This window comes from Corvus kubaryi, unplaced genomic scaffold (assembly GCF_017639235.1).
Source record: "Corvus kubaryi isolate FWS band 111438036 unplaced genomic scaffold, C.kubaryi_AGA036_p1.0 37385, whole genome shotgun sequence".
Lineage (NCBI taxonomy): Eukaryota > Metazoa > Chordata > Aves > Passeriformes > Corvidae > Corvus > Corvus kubaryi.
Genome location: NW_024581127.1, coordinates 33,477,947 through 33,492,785, shown reverse-complemented (window position 1 = coordinate 33,492,785; position 14,839 = coordinate 33,477,947). Strand labels below are relative to the sequence as shown.

The following is a 14,839-nucleotide window of genomic DNA, read 5'->3' as shown; positions in this document are numbered from 1 at the left end:
CAGGGAATTGAAGCGTGGGGACTTCTACTGAGGCCAGCTTTGCTGCCAGAGCCATCATTTCATGGAAGCATATCCCGGAGGGGTTTTGTCCTGGGGTCACAGCTCAGTCACCCTGTGTGCAGAGATGTAAATATGCATCCTTCTAATACAAACATTATGTAGTCTGACTTTTTATAAGATGCTTTGTTTTCTTCCTCTAAGTGCTTAAACACATTTTGATTGGCATGGTGCAGTATTTGTATATATGTTTAGATTTTTGTCTATGGCACAAAGGAGGGGAAGATACAGAAGAAGCTTCTTACCTGGTTAGAATATATTTTAATAAATTTAATGTGGAAGATATTGTATCATTCTGCTTTCACAAATTTCAGCAGCCTCACAGGATGTGGGAGTAAGATGCTCTGGTCTTGTGTGCAGAAAGAAGATGAATTCATATGCTGTGTGTATCTTCATTAAAGTTTAAATATTTAAATATTAATTCTTAGTTATATTCATCATGTCTTATTTTGCTCATACTTGCTTGAGAAATATCTTCAGTATAAAATGGTATGATAGTTACTGCAAAGTAACTTGCAACTTCCAAGAGTCTAAATGAAGATGTCTGTGTGACCATGGTAATTGATGAATCATCCGACTGGCATAGAACTGGAATATCCTATGCTGTTTCTGAAATGCAGCCTGCTTTACATTTCCTGGAATCATAGTCTTGTGCTTGGTGTTCTGAGGATCTTGGGCAAGTACCCTGATATTCTTCTGTGGCTTTGTGTAGGACCGCAAACCAGAGGAACTGGAGTACAGTAAAGCATCATTTAAATACAAGGCACAACTGCTTTTCAATGGAAAGTTCAGAGGTAGGAGGGAACGAGGCATAAAGGACCCTACGCTAGGCAAAGGACAATGGAAAGCATGAAGCAGGAAATAGGTTATATGGTTAAGGGGGGGGACACAATATCCTGAAAAATCCTATTGAAATTTTTAAATGCTTGCTTTTTGTTGCAGATTAATCAGCCACTCGATGGGGATTAACAGTGGAGCACCTCTTTGTGTCGCCTTTCCACCTCTCTGTAGCACAAATAACAACTTCAGCACTTCTTCAATAATAATTATGGAACTGGTATTAACTGAATGGCAATTATGGATTTTTAACTCTAACTCACAGTAAACCAGCAAGCCATATGTTGAAATTCCTACCAAATAGCTTTTCATTCTTAATGTCTCATATCTATACAAGAAGTTGCAAGATACCTGTTTGTACAAGAGGAATATAAGCATTACTTGCCTGAGGAACAGAAGCTGAAAGAGAAGACACCCTAACTTGTTCGTGGAGTTATGGTAGTATTATTTATATAGATATAACAAATATATATATTTTTATGGTAATGAAAATGGCTCCTCAGAATGCTGACTCGGAATCTATGCAAGTTCAAGATCTACCTGTGGCACAGCTTCAGAAACCAGAAAACAAGGAGAATGAAAGTAGGGAGGAGACCATTAGTGAAGGATCCATAGACCGGATACCAATACGCCTGTGGGTGATGCATGGTGCAGTAATGTTTGGCAGGGAATTTTGTTATGCCATGGAGACAGCTTTGGTAACACCTGTATTGTTACAAATTGGTAAGTAATTCTCATTTCTGTGAGTCAAAGCTTTCTATATATTTTTGCATTGATTGAAGCCAGGCAAAGAGGGAAGATGCGTCTGCCAACTGAAAGTACACAAGGTAAAAAGGATTTTGGTTTTTTTGCTTATTGTCTGTAGCACAGATTCAACTGTGTGATCATGTTTAAGTATGCATTCATCTTCTGTCTAATATTGCTTCCCTCTGTAAAAAATGCAACCTCATTTAATTCTAAAATTCTCTCCTACAAGGTAAGTGTCCTAGAAACTAGAAAAAGTATTAGGCTGTAAAGGATTGCAGTGAAGCATTTTTTTAATTTATGGAGAAATGCTTCAGGTTACAGTACTCTAGAATATCTAAACAGATAAATTGTTTTTTCCAGCAAACTATTACATTCATTTCTAACCACTGGAGAGTCTTGTTTTGTGTGATTAATCTGCAGTTTAAAGCACATGAATACACATGAATAAACCATGATATCAATCGCCTTAGATGATAATGGGGGCAGTGATGGGGTTTAGAATGGGGTAGTCAGTGTTAAATTTCATGGTGAGCATTGTCATTAGGTTTCATATAAACTGTTTACAGTATTAAGAGTATCTGGTATTACCTTTATCAAATACAGAAACTTGTGTTGTCAATCAGATATCAGAAAACAACATGACACTGAATGGAAATGCCAGACTGAGTGGGGAATAAACCAACCGTGTGTGTGCGCTGTATAATTGTTTATATATTTTGTATATTGTATGTTTGCTTTGGCTTACCTGTGCAGGTGTGCCTTACAGCTTGCTCAGCTGTGGCCAAACAGAAGCACTCAACCAACTAAAAAAATAATGTTCAGTGAATACTATTTACAACATTGTTTAAAAATTCCCAGGTTAGCATCTTGACTGAAACACATGGGGGTTTTTTGTTTGTTTGATATGAGAAAAAGGCATCTTAGATTCAGCTTGTGAGCGTGTGATGTACAAGTCCTTTCATGCAGTCTTCCTGCAGTTAAAAATGTGTTTTCCTATGAAATTGCTAGTTGGTTTGAGTGAATGGAGTGAATAATCAGTGCAGTTAGTGCCATGGGAGATAATGATGAGTTAAGCCTCAATGTTTTCCTGAAAATTTTAATTTTCAGAGCTCATCAGATGGTCTTCATGGATCTATTGTTTGCACAGTTAAAACAGATTCTAAAAAGTTCCAAAAAAGAGCTTTTCTGATCAGCCTAAATAAATTTGCTAAATAAAACACATGCAACTTCATCTAGGAATGCTTGTAACGTTCCTAACTTGTTCTGAGGTTGTGTCTTTTGCGTAAGTTGAGATCTAGAAACTTCAGTCCCTTGTACTGGCAGCATTGATTCAATAACTGCCTACCATAAACTCAAAAACTTGCATCCTGCTTTGCATGGAACAGATCACTGGTTTTGTAAGTGACCTGTAGGTTTTCGTTTGCTTTGTTTGTGCTGGCACTTGCATGATTAAAATGTATGGCTGGCTAAACTGACTTTACCTTACCATAGGGTAAGGTCAGACAGTATAAATAAACCATCCTCTTAATTACTGACCAGTCTCCAGTTTACATTTCTTTTGTGAGCTTTTCTAGCTGTTTCCTCCAGATAATTGAGAAATATCTCTTCCCTTCCTTCCCTAACCCCAGTGATCAAAAAAACATCGTGATTTGGGGGAAGGGAAGAAGAGGGCTCCCACTTCTAGAAAAGCTGCAAATCGACAAAGTGATGCCTTTTACATGCGGTAATGATGTTCCCTGCCGCGGAGATAAGAAATGGAGGTAGCAGTTACAAATGTCAGTGCTTTGGCAGCTAATTGAAATCTTTCTGCTTGGCTCCTGTGCCCACAGCATGGCTAAAAACAGTGTTGGATTCACTGAAGGGTTAAGTTATTCACGGGTGACTTATCTGGCCTCTTTGTTAATTACCTCTTACATGGTTCTGTTTACCTTTATCAGCCTCAACATCTGTCTGCCTCAGCATGAGCTATATTTATTCCTCACTGGAGGGGGTTGCAGTATAGCTGTCGAACTGCTGTAATATTCCCTTTGCTTCTTGTTTTGGTAGAAGCAAAGATCAGTTTCTGTGAGATTAAATTGGCTCGAGAAACTATATTTGAGAATTGGCACCTGGGGAAGTGTAGTGACTCAACCAATTTTGCTTATAATACACTGAGGAACAAGAAGCCTTTTGGGTACCCAAAAAAGGATGAGTCTTCACAGAGTGTGTTGAATATTAACAATTAAACTTTACAGTGTGTGCTTGTGCTTTACTGTACGTGGGAAAACTTTGGTCACTGAAATAATCTGAGATTCTTATCAGATACCACCATGAAAACCTTAGGCACATCAGTATGGTGTTACACACTTTATGCTTGCAAGTATTTGACTTTTCTTGCAGTTTGAGTACCCTGGATCAGAGGTGTAGTTATGATTTGGCAGATGAATGAGCTGTCCTACTTGTTCTGTAATCCACGAGATTTTATCAGCTGAAGGAGATGGTCACTTGGACGGTCCATTTCCAGTTCAGTGGTGGTTGAACTCATTGTGTTTAAATTTCCTGAAGGTATGAAATCTTAAAAAAAAGAACTGAAAGTATCAGTGAAAGCTGCTTGAATCAATGGATACTGGGAATTGGAATGGTGCTGAAGCACCTGAGTTAGTGCACCCCTACTGAAATAAGTTCTGACTTCTGACTTTAATCATTGTCTTTATTGCTATAATTGATGTTATATTGCTGTGTCAGAAATGCAGTTACAAATCTCTAACAGCCTTGCAGTCATAACTGGGCTTTAGTAGCCTAGCAACAACTACAAGCCAAATATATATGGTTTTTTTAATTCCAGCTTGCTCTTTGGTTTCTTAGTATCTGCAGCTTGAGAATTCAAAATGAAGCAGTGAACTTGAGAAGAATTCAAATGATGTAAAAAAATGCCAAATATGAGAATTCTGGTCTGAGTCCAGATGAAATTGTATTAGTTGATGCTTGCAAAAGTTATAATCTCTAAAAATCTCTATTAACCTTTTTGAAACCTGTTCAATAAGCAGTTTCTACCAGTGTTAAATTTTACCAGAAAATAAGCTTTCAGCACCTTTAGAACGCGAGTTTTACTTGTTCATGAGTCCAAGGGTTTTGACAAACTGAATGATTCATATTATCCTTGAGTATTAACACTGCTGTTTGCTTCCCCTGCACATAAACTACAAATTCCATAGGAGCAGGATGAGACCTTTGTCTTCTGAAATGTCTGGTACTTAATGTTGCTTATCTGTGAGAAGGAATTAAAATCCCTGCTATTGTTTATAAATGACAGTGTATTTTCTTCCACCATTAAACTTAGCTTTTAAAGAATTAAATCTCTAAAATTACTTCCAGTTCATAAGTTCATGGAAGATTTGGACACATGATAAAATTCTTTTGCACAGGATTTTGCTTGAATAAAAGTAAAAGGAGGAGAAACCAAAGACTGGTATGGTGTAAACTTGGAGAAACTGGTTTTTGAAGAAACTTGTTCAGTGAAATCACAATACATGACTTCTGTTAATAACACTTTAAACCATTAATAAATACATAACTTGGTAATTTCAGATTACTTCTATTTTAATTCAGACAAAATTTTGGTTTTAATGCAAGCTGTAAATCCATTTTAGTTCTTCTGAAAGGTGGGATCTGTGTGCCTGTTTGATTAGGACTATGGAAGGAAAAAAAAAGAAATCTGTATTTTGTGACTTGGGGGGGCTGCTGCTTTCAGCATGAAAAACTCACTGTCTGACTAATGAGTAGTGGTAGCTGTAAACATGAAATTTCACATTTTATATTTAATATGATAAAAGCTTTGTCAAGCCTCTACTGTTGCTTCAAAGGCTCTTTCAGTGCTATTGAGTGTTTTATGAATAGTTAATAGGCACAGAAGTGACTGTCAGCACCAGAGCTGTTCCTCATTCCCCTGCATAAATTAAATATATTACACTAGTGTTCTTAAAAAAAAAAAATCTGTGTACATTTACATAGTTTCATAAGAAAACTTAAGGAAAATTAGTTTACATATGCTGCTTACCTTTATAATGCCACTTAAATTTAGGGATGTTTGTCTGGTGTGGTACAGGAGTAGCTGTGTTTTTTCTGCATTTCATATGTGAGTGCCTCTCTGTGATTGCATCACTTTGTTTTACTGCGAGAGTTAATGGATTCTCAATGTAGTAAACATTGGCTAGTCTAGCATTAAATATTGAAGTTGGTCATTTTAAGCTTAACCCTGAGCATTGGTGTTGTTTTTAGGCAATAACACTGAAGAATAGAATTTCTGGAAACTGAGTATTTCACTGCTAATTATTAGATTTTACTAAAAAGAAAGGCTGAGCTATGCAGAGCAGAATACTGTAGATTATTTTTGTTTGTAAAAGAAATTATTTCTTTCATTAGGTCCTTTTACATCAGCAAAATGCTGTAGTTGTTCGTGTCTCATATATGTAGGAAAACTGTTCAGGGGTTTGGGCTGTTATTTTACAGCTAAAATATTTAGATATAATATCTCATAAAAGAAATAACATTCAAAATTCATCCAGCCTAAAGCTTAGCAGACTGTGCTTAAAGGGTCTTGAAATTCATGTGAAATTGCTGGTATGGAAAAAGTGTGTTAAGCAATAATTCAAATTGCTGATTCTGAGAAATCTCTGTGGTAGCTGAGAATTCGTTATGCTGAAGAGATTCAATATTCCAGAGTGAACTCTTTTAGTGTGCAGTCGTGACTCTCCCCATTGAAATGTAGTGTCGATACCTGCCTGAGAAGAATGCTTGTAGGTAAAGGGAGATTATGGAGATGTATTTAGAAACCAAGCATGAAATGTTACAGAAGAATTGACTTCCAGGTCTGTTTCTTCAAAGGCATTAAGGTATCAATTGCTGACTCAATTCAGTGTGGAAGCAGATAGCCTTCCTAAGGCTAAGCCTGAGATCAAAGGAAATCTAAAAACCTGAAAGATCTCCTGGGAAAGAAGGGAGCAAAGGGTTGTGGATGGGCTGTTAGAGGCTATAATTCAAGTGAAAAAGAGCTGAGTGGCTGGAAAGCCTCTTGCAGATGGAGGAAGCTCTTCAACACAAAGCAGCACTGAATCTATTTGAGTTTAGCTCGAGTAGTTGAGTTTATTCCTCATCTCTGCCAGAGGTTATATTAAGGTTATGTATTTTTAACTGCTTGTATGCAAAGCTCCATCTTCCATTTCAGCTGTGGCCTACCTTACCTTGTCTTACCAGGAAGAAACTGAGTTGCTATAATCTGTCCTTTGACTCCCAGAGTTAAATTCCTGTTCAATCCAGCTGCATCCGTGTTCTCAGGCATGGCTGCATTTGATGCTGAGACTGAATTGCAGGCTCTGAATTTCTCTTTGGAAGAAATAATCGCTTGAGAGCTGACCTGTCCCAAGAGAGGACTGTAACGCAGCTAACCTAAAGGCAAGAATTGAATATACAGTGGATCCAGAAAACCTGGAATAATAAACAATTAAATCCTTTTTTCAGCCTTGTTAGCTTTAGAGTTAGTCTGTAAGATCGCAAAGTTTGTATTCACATCTCATGTGGTGGAATGTGTAAGACTGCAAATATTGTGCCTGAGGCACATGTTAATTGCTCTATAAAACCTCCCCACCCATCTTTTTTTACTTATTGACTAATTTTATATTCACTAAGGGGTTGTGTAAGACTAATTTTACTGTACTTTTTTTTTTAAGTAACAAGCAAGTCAGGCTTTCATATCATGTATCACTCTTACATAAAATATCGTTTGTCCTCGAAGCAATAGCAGCGCAGATTTTGAACACAGATAGCCCTTAGTGGAAGGCTGGATTAAAGATACATTTAAAACCCTTTTAAAAGAAAGATGCTATGGAACTGTTAAGATTTTTAATCCTGGGGGCAGTTAGGAGCATGTACTTTATATTCATATCAAGGCAAGTGGTTTGGCAGTTGTGCAATAGCTGTTCCTTATAGCTTTTTTTATATCAATGTTCTGTTTTTCTTCAAGTAACACTGAATCTGGCCTTCAGAGGCACCACTGATAGCACATGGCAGATTTTCAGCTGGATAATGTGAGGATTCCTGCTGGCTCTAGGGTCCTACAGACTCTGTGACTTTGGATGAAAAGCCTTGCAATGAGAGGGGAAGCTGAGTGCAAATGGCTTCAGAGGCTTCTCCCATAGCATGAAATATGTTTCTTATTACTTACCAGTAGGTAATTTTTTTTTTTTTTTTGGCTGAATAAGGTCTGCTGGAGAAGCTACTTCTAAAATAAGATTCGTACTTGCTATGGTGCTGCTTTTTCCCATTCCAAATCTTTAATAAAAGTCCTTGAGCTTTTAATTGTGTACTGTGAGAATGTTAATGTGGGTTGTTTTGGGTTTTTTTTTTTTCCCTAGCATAGTGTTCACAGTAAAAACTGTGAGTGAACACTTCTTTGAATCCTTGGAAGTTTTCATTTTAAGAGTTTGGTCTGAGTTTAGAGCAAGTGACCGGTATATGACACAAAAAATATGAACAGGTCTAAAAACTGTGGGCTGATAGAAGCAGCACAGTGCAGAGCAAAGCAAACAGTGTAAAAATGCAGGCTGTCAGCGAAGAATGGAGGTTTGTCACCTCTGTTCTTAAAATCCTTTTTTTTTCCTGCAGCAATAGACATTTTAGTCTGTGATTTGTCAGAAGAGCTTGAAGCCTCCAAAAATAATCACTCTCTAAGAAGGAAATGCACATCTCTATCCTTATGTAGCTGCTTCTTTCTACCTGTAAATATTTTCAGTCTAGCATGCTGTCTCCCTTTTATCTGTAGTAGCCAAGGGTTAGGAGAGGCTAAACTGTTTGGCATGACTTAGGGGTACTTTGAGATCTGTGTTCCCCTTCTTTCCCAAATGCCTTTTCTCCTACCCAAAGAGCTAGTAAAGCAGCAGAAATAAGGGCTAATTAATAACACTGTTATAAGCTAATGGTGGTGAACTGGGTATGGGACTGTATTAAATTAAAGCATATTTTTAAAATTTTAATTTTCATATCAGCCAGTAGCATTAAATTCTACTGTAAACAGAGTTTTTACATCTCTCTTATCACTGGGTCACTGAATTGACTTGAAATTCTTTCCTCTCACACATAGCAGACCCACCTTGTTGTGAGATACTCAAGGCAAGCCTTTCTGCTGCTTTCAAGGGCAGTTCTAGAGCATAGAAATGGGCACAGATGGGAATAAAGGAACTGCAGGATTTTTACTAAGATTTCCTGTGAGTAGTGGGGAAAAGATGAGAGAAGTAGGGACAGACTTTGGCCTCCTGGAAATGCACTAAAATTGAGTGGATTTAAACACACATTTACTCAATCTCTCTCTTAGCCTAAACCCTTCCTCTTAATCTGCTTTCCACCCACATGCCCAACATCTCTTTATACTTCTGTCTGAACACCCTCATCTGGAGCAAGATGTCAGGAGAACCCTTGAATGTACATGCATGAGTTTTTCTGCTCAGAATTTGAGTTTGACCCTCAGCTCTGACCGAGAGGTAACTTTGCCATAGTGATAACAGGTGAAACACGATAGTGCTTCCATGCTCTTTATTACAAAGTAATTGCCACCAGGGCAATTTTCCAGCAGGCCATTGCCTGTTCTGTACTGTAAAAAGAAACCTTTCAGCTCTTGGATGGGGTTCTGGTGGCAGAGACTTGCAGATGCAGAACTGATATTTGGATGCCCAACCTTGGAACTGGCGACCCCACAGCTCACGAGTGGGTTTCTGTTGAATGTGGACTGTGAGACAGGTTATGAGAAAAGAATAGCTGAGAACTCCTTAGTAAACAGGAGTCTTACTTTTCAAGGAAGTAGAATTAAAGCTACTTTGGAAATGAAAAGAGCGTCAGCAGGCTTTTGCCAACTCATGTAGTGCTTTAATAAAGGATTGTCAGAGCTGCAGCCCCTTGAGCTCTGTTACCCTCAGTCTCCTGTGTACTTGTTGCAAGAGCCTTTCTGTTGTGATGCCCCTTTGGGGGACCCCATTTAATCATCCTCTTTTCACCAACCAACAGTTGAAGAGGTTTCAGATATACTTCCCGCAGGCTATTTTGCAAGAAGTTACTGGAAATGTTTTCTGCTACTGATTCAGTTTGATAATATTTAATACAAGCCCATTTAACTAAATAGGGCAAATCCATGTTATGGATTATGTCTACATAGGTTTGGATAAATCCCCTATAGCTCATGTTACTCCATAAACATCTTCCTCTCCCTAAAGTCTTGAGTAACTGGTTACAGAGCAGCACAGATGCAGATTTTTCCATAAATAGATGAGCTCAACTCTGTTAACATTTGATGATGTTCAGTTGAAGCCTCATGGTGAATTTTTTGTGGTGTAGTAGATGCAGAGCATGTAAACAAAAGAATTCGAATCTGAGTTTCTATTATTTTTAGGGAATGGTGACTGCTGGATTACAGTTTTTTACAGCAAAGTTAGGTGCCTTCTCTCCAGGTTTTGGGGAGTGTTCCGTGTGAGGACAGAGCTTCCACACTCAGCTCAAAAATGTCTTAACACACTTTCAGAGCAAGAATACATTTTGCCATGGAGGTGCTGATACGGGGAAGGATCAACAGAAAGGCTCAGTCCCTACAATGGCCTAGTTCTGTCCTTGGTATCAGCTTTGTCTTTGGCAAGTGGCCCACTATGGGGCAGCGTGATGGCTTTTATTATGCCAGTAAATTTTGTATAACTTTTGCTCAGGTCATCTTCACATTGAATTTCTATCCTCCCCTGAATCCCAGTGTCTGTTCTTTCTATCTCAAGTGATAAAGTGAGCTGGATCATTTTCTATGTGTTCTCTGTATTGGCTGGATAAAAATATTAATTTCCTGGTTTTATCAGTTGTGCTGCTCTGTAAACAATGGTCTTTCAATAATTCAGTCTATCAGAACTGAGCTTCCCCCCCACCAGGATAATCTGCAAATTCCAAAAATATCCTGCTGGCTTTAAATTAGCTCTTCATCTGAAGTGTTCTAATACCTCTTACAAATGTTATATCTGGACACTTCTGGAAAGTAAAGTATTTCTTTGGAGAATGGAGATCATCATGCCCTTCAGAGTTCATGTAGGTGGCAGGAAAATAAATATTAAATTACATATTCTAAAATTAGTATTAAACTTGGGCACTCTGGGAAGAATCTTCATGAATTTAAACCAAAGTGTCTTGGGTATTCAGATAAATGATTGTTTACTGGGGTTAATTAGTTGCAGTGGAGACAATTGTGGTATTCACTCTGTTTTCTTTGCCTGATTTGGAAAGTCAGTGTCCTACCAAGCCAGACATTTTCTGGCAAGGAAGAGTCATTACAGGCATACCTGCTGTCTTACATGGACTGCATCAGGTGACTTCAAAATGATTGTTTATCATACTTAGCTGCAGTTTAAACAATTTATGCAGCGATTGGATGTCACTGAAATATCTGATCTGCTGTTTTCTTCCAAGCTGCAGTAGAAAAGAAGAGCAGATGCACTGTGCTCTGCTCCTTTTTATTCCCCCTAAGTGATTATTATGTAAAACTTTAAAAAAATAAATTTCTGGTTGCTAGACTTTCGTGCCGGTTTATCATCTCTGTAGTGGTTCTGCACTATATCTCCTGTTTTTCAGCAAAAGGGATTGGTATTCCTGATGTTAATGCCTTTGTAGCATAGAATCATAGAATGGCTTGGGCTGCAAGGAGCCTTCAAGACCATCCAGTTCCACCCCCCTGCCATGGGCAGGGACACCTTCCACTACCCCAGGTTGCTCCAAGCCCCATCCAAGCTGGCCTTGGACATTTCCAGGGATGGAGCATCCACAGCTTCTCTGGGCAACCTGTGCCAGTGCCTCACAGGGCAGAATTTCTTCCTAATACCTAATCTAAACCTACCCTCTAACACAAAGCAAATGATGCTTACTTCATATTGACCTTAAATAAGAGCAGAAGGAACCTTTGTCATCTGTATGAAATTAAAACAGAACTTAATTTTTTTCCTTTCCTTTCCATTACAACCAACAGAAGTATTCCAGAAACGCAGTTTTCAAGCCCCAACTGGCTGACATCTCAGAGGTCATGGCTAAGCCAGTGGTGAAGCAGCAGTGTTGGCACCCCTTCCCCAGTGGCTCACTGGGTCCCCCCAAGACAGACATGCTGTGTAACAGTGGAGAAGTTCAAGAGAATGAGGGAGCTTTCAGGATATTTGGGGTTGGCATGAGAAAATAAGATTGTGTAATCAGTTAAAAGGCTGAGGGTGGTTCTTTCTCTGTAATTTAACTAAGTAATAGTCTAACTAGTGTTCCCCTTTCTCTGAGGTAGTCAAAGTCATGTGTCGTAAATTTTGTGCCAGGGACTCCATCAGTCTGGAGAGCAGTCAGTGTGTGCCAGAGGTTATGGAGATAAATGGAGAGGAGGGTTATTTTTCTGCAGTGTGTATTCCTACCCTGTTGATGTGGCAAATGTATTTAAAATAAGTTTTCAAATGTTTTTAAGCTGTAACCTTCAGGAGAGGAGTTTGGTACAACTTCGTCAGATATGAAAGGATGCCAAATTTTGCAAACTATTTAGGTTTCAATCTTAAAAATTATTTGGGTTCTTTGTTGGATGACTGAATAATGCTGTGTTGCTACACCTGTAGCATATATAACTTGCATATATGTATAAATAGTATATAACATATAATAATATATACATGTATATAATATATAACTTGTTCCATTCTTTTATAAGTTCAAATGGAAAGAAAAAATTACATGCAGAGTGCTATAAAGGAAAACTGCTTTTCATGATATAATAAAAGCACTTGTCTGGCTGTTGGAAGAGAGTTCTGTTCTGCTTTCTCCCCAGTAGGGCCTAACTCTCATAATTTGCACATTTGGAAAGGAAATACTTGCTGTCTTATGTGCTGGTGTGCTCTGCATGTTTAACTTCAGGTTTTACTGGTAAATTTATCCTTCCACATGTAGCTTCACTGATTGTGCAACATAATACATGTGAGTAAAGATCACATTTAATGGTTTGCAGTAAGAAGTCTTATTCATCTTGTATTATTACATTTTATTCCTGACTGTCAATTCCAGTTATTTGGTGCAAAAGGACTCCATGGATCTCATTATCCTTCACGTACAAATACAGTCATATAATTTTTAAACAGCTGAGTGAGGGTGGGGAAGCCACTTTTGGGACACAGTGAGTGAGTTATTTGGAGTGATGCCTGAGACTCTGCTCTAGTTACCAAAATTTCCTATGAGAGCAACGCTGTAGTATGACCCTGCAAGCTCAAAATACTAAGATCAAGGGGTTTATTAACTAGAATTTAGAAGGCTTCAATGGGAAAGCAGCTCTGCTTTTAAATCTCCCCTGTACATGTATAGAACGTGTTTCATGTAAGTTAATGTTCAAGCCAAAACATGCAAGTGCAGGGAAGTTTTAGGCAGGCTCCATAAACACCAACACTGTCTTTAATCAGCCCAGAATTTCATCTGAGAGGATGGTTTTCCATAATGCTTTACCACAAGGCAGGTGGCATGCATAGCTACAGAAAAAACCCACATTTTTTGGCAGGGAAAATCCTCAGTTGATTAAAACTTCTTGTCTCATAGTCCTCATTCTTACATCTAGAGATTGTTACAACCACTGGTGAACTGCAGTGTTTTTCCTGGAGCAATGTACATGGAAAACTGTGCCTGCAAACTCCAACATGTTGTTCATTTGTTGCAGCAAATGGGGAAAGCACTAATAGGATATCTGTTCCGCTTGATATAGCCACATGAGGAATTAACCTCAATAAAGACAACTGCATAGAGGAATGTGGTTTTTCTTTAGGAGCTTAGGATGGGTTATTTGCAAAATTTGCCTGTTTGGGATTTTTTTTTAAAGAAAACAATGAATAAAGTTAGAAGAATCAGCATGTTTCTTTATATGTTCATACATATAATTCTGCAACACTTCTAAAACAGCAAATAATTTAAAATCCAATGCTGTATTACCACTCTCTGCTGACTTTCTGGTAGAGCTTCCCAGTAGCACAGTTGTGACCCAAATGATCCCAGGCAGAGTGTTTATTCCTGTCATAAACAAACCTGTGGTCCAAAAGCTTTTAGAAAGGCCAGAAGGTTGATTTTTCAGCATGGTAACAATTAACAATACACTTTTTGTAAGTCTGTCATGGGAATGGTGCCTTTTTGAGAGGCTTTGAGTATTGCAAAGGGAAGTAAAGCACTTTGAGACTGCACAATGTCAATGGCCTAAGGAGTGTAGGTAGGATCAATTCAGCTTTTTTCCCTTCTGGCAGTTCAGGGAAAAATGGCTTTTGGAATATGAAGTGTATATTGGGTAGTTATAATGTTTATTAGGTATTACATTTTTTCTGTTGGATCAACTAGGGTAATTATAGCAGGAGCTGTCTGCACCACTTTCTGACCCTTAAAAGGACTATGAAAATGTGATCCCAGCTGAAGTGTAAAGATCAACTGTCTGGTCACTAATCCCCAAGAAGAGGAAGGTTCTCAGATGGTGTCTGCAAGGGTACACAGGCCAAAAGCCACCTCAAGTCACTCTTTTCATGTGACTTCCAGGCATGTAGTCAAGTCTAAAAACTGGGAAAGGAGAGAAGAATTTTTATCAATGTGCAGAGACAAGCTCCTTGCATTTCACTCATAAGCCTGGAAATGAACTGTTTTCTTTGCTCCTTGAAATTCAAGGGCACAAATATTGTGCTGGCCAGAGTTTGTCTGGCTGCCTGCTCAACAAAAATATACTTTTTTGGCTACCCTCAAGTCTGCTTGCCTTCCTTTTTCAAATTCTGTTCCTGGATACACTGAGCAGATGCCATGCTGGACTATGTATATGCCAGTCATTTGTTTGGCAGGGCAAACCAGAACCTTTATGATTCCCTAGGGCTTGGGAGTTTGTGGGGTGGATGGACACATCAGGGGGAAACTTCTGCTGCAGTGAGTGGGAATTAATATCTTGGTGATGCCCTCTAGCCCAGTGTTTGCTACAATGGTGGTTTAAAAATCTTGACCATGAGCAAGTCCCAGAACATTTGTGATGTCCTAGCCCCGCTGTTCATCTTGTCCTTGCTTAGTTATGTCAGTCAGGTTTTCACCTCCCCTTGGGGTCTGGGTAGAGCAGTGTGGAAGGGTACTCAAAGCTTTCTTTGGGCACAAACTCCTTGCCCTGCAGAGCAGAACAGGACCAGAG

General features: G+C 38.7%; 1 protein-coding gene across 4 annotated transcripts in view; it reads left to right on the top strand.

Moving 5' to 3' along the window:
* The window catches only part of SLC45A4 (solute carrier family 45 member 4), an 86,444-nt gene that overhangs the window by 47,280 nt on the left and 24,325 nt on the right, over positions 1-14,839 (top strand). For all 4 annotated transcript variants that reach the window (XM_042035795.1, XM_042035796.1, XM_042035798.1 and 1 more), the window contains one exon: positions 1,000-1,617. In XM_042035795.1, the coding sequence (XP_041891729.1) occupies positions 1,374-1,617 (244 nt within the window). In that variant the 5' untranslated portion in view covers positions 1,000-1,373. The remainder of the gene's footprint in view (positions 1-999; positions 1,618-14,839) is intronic.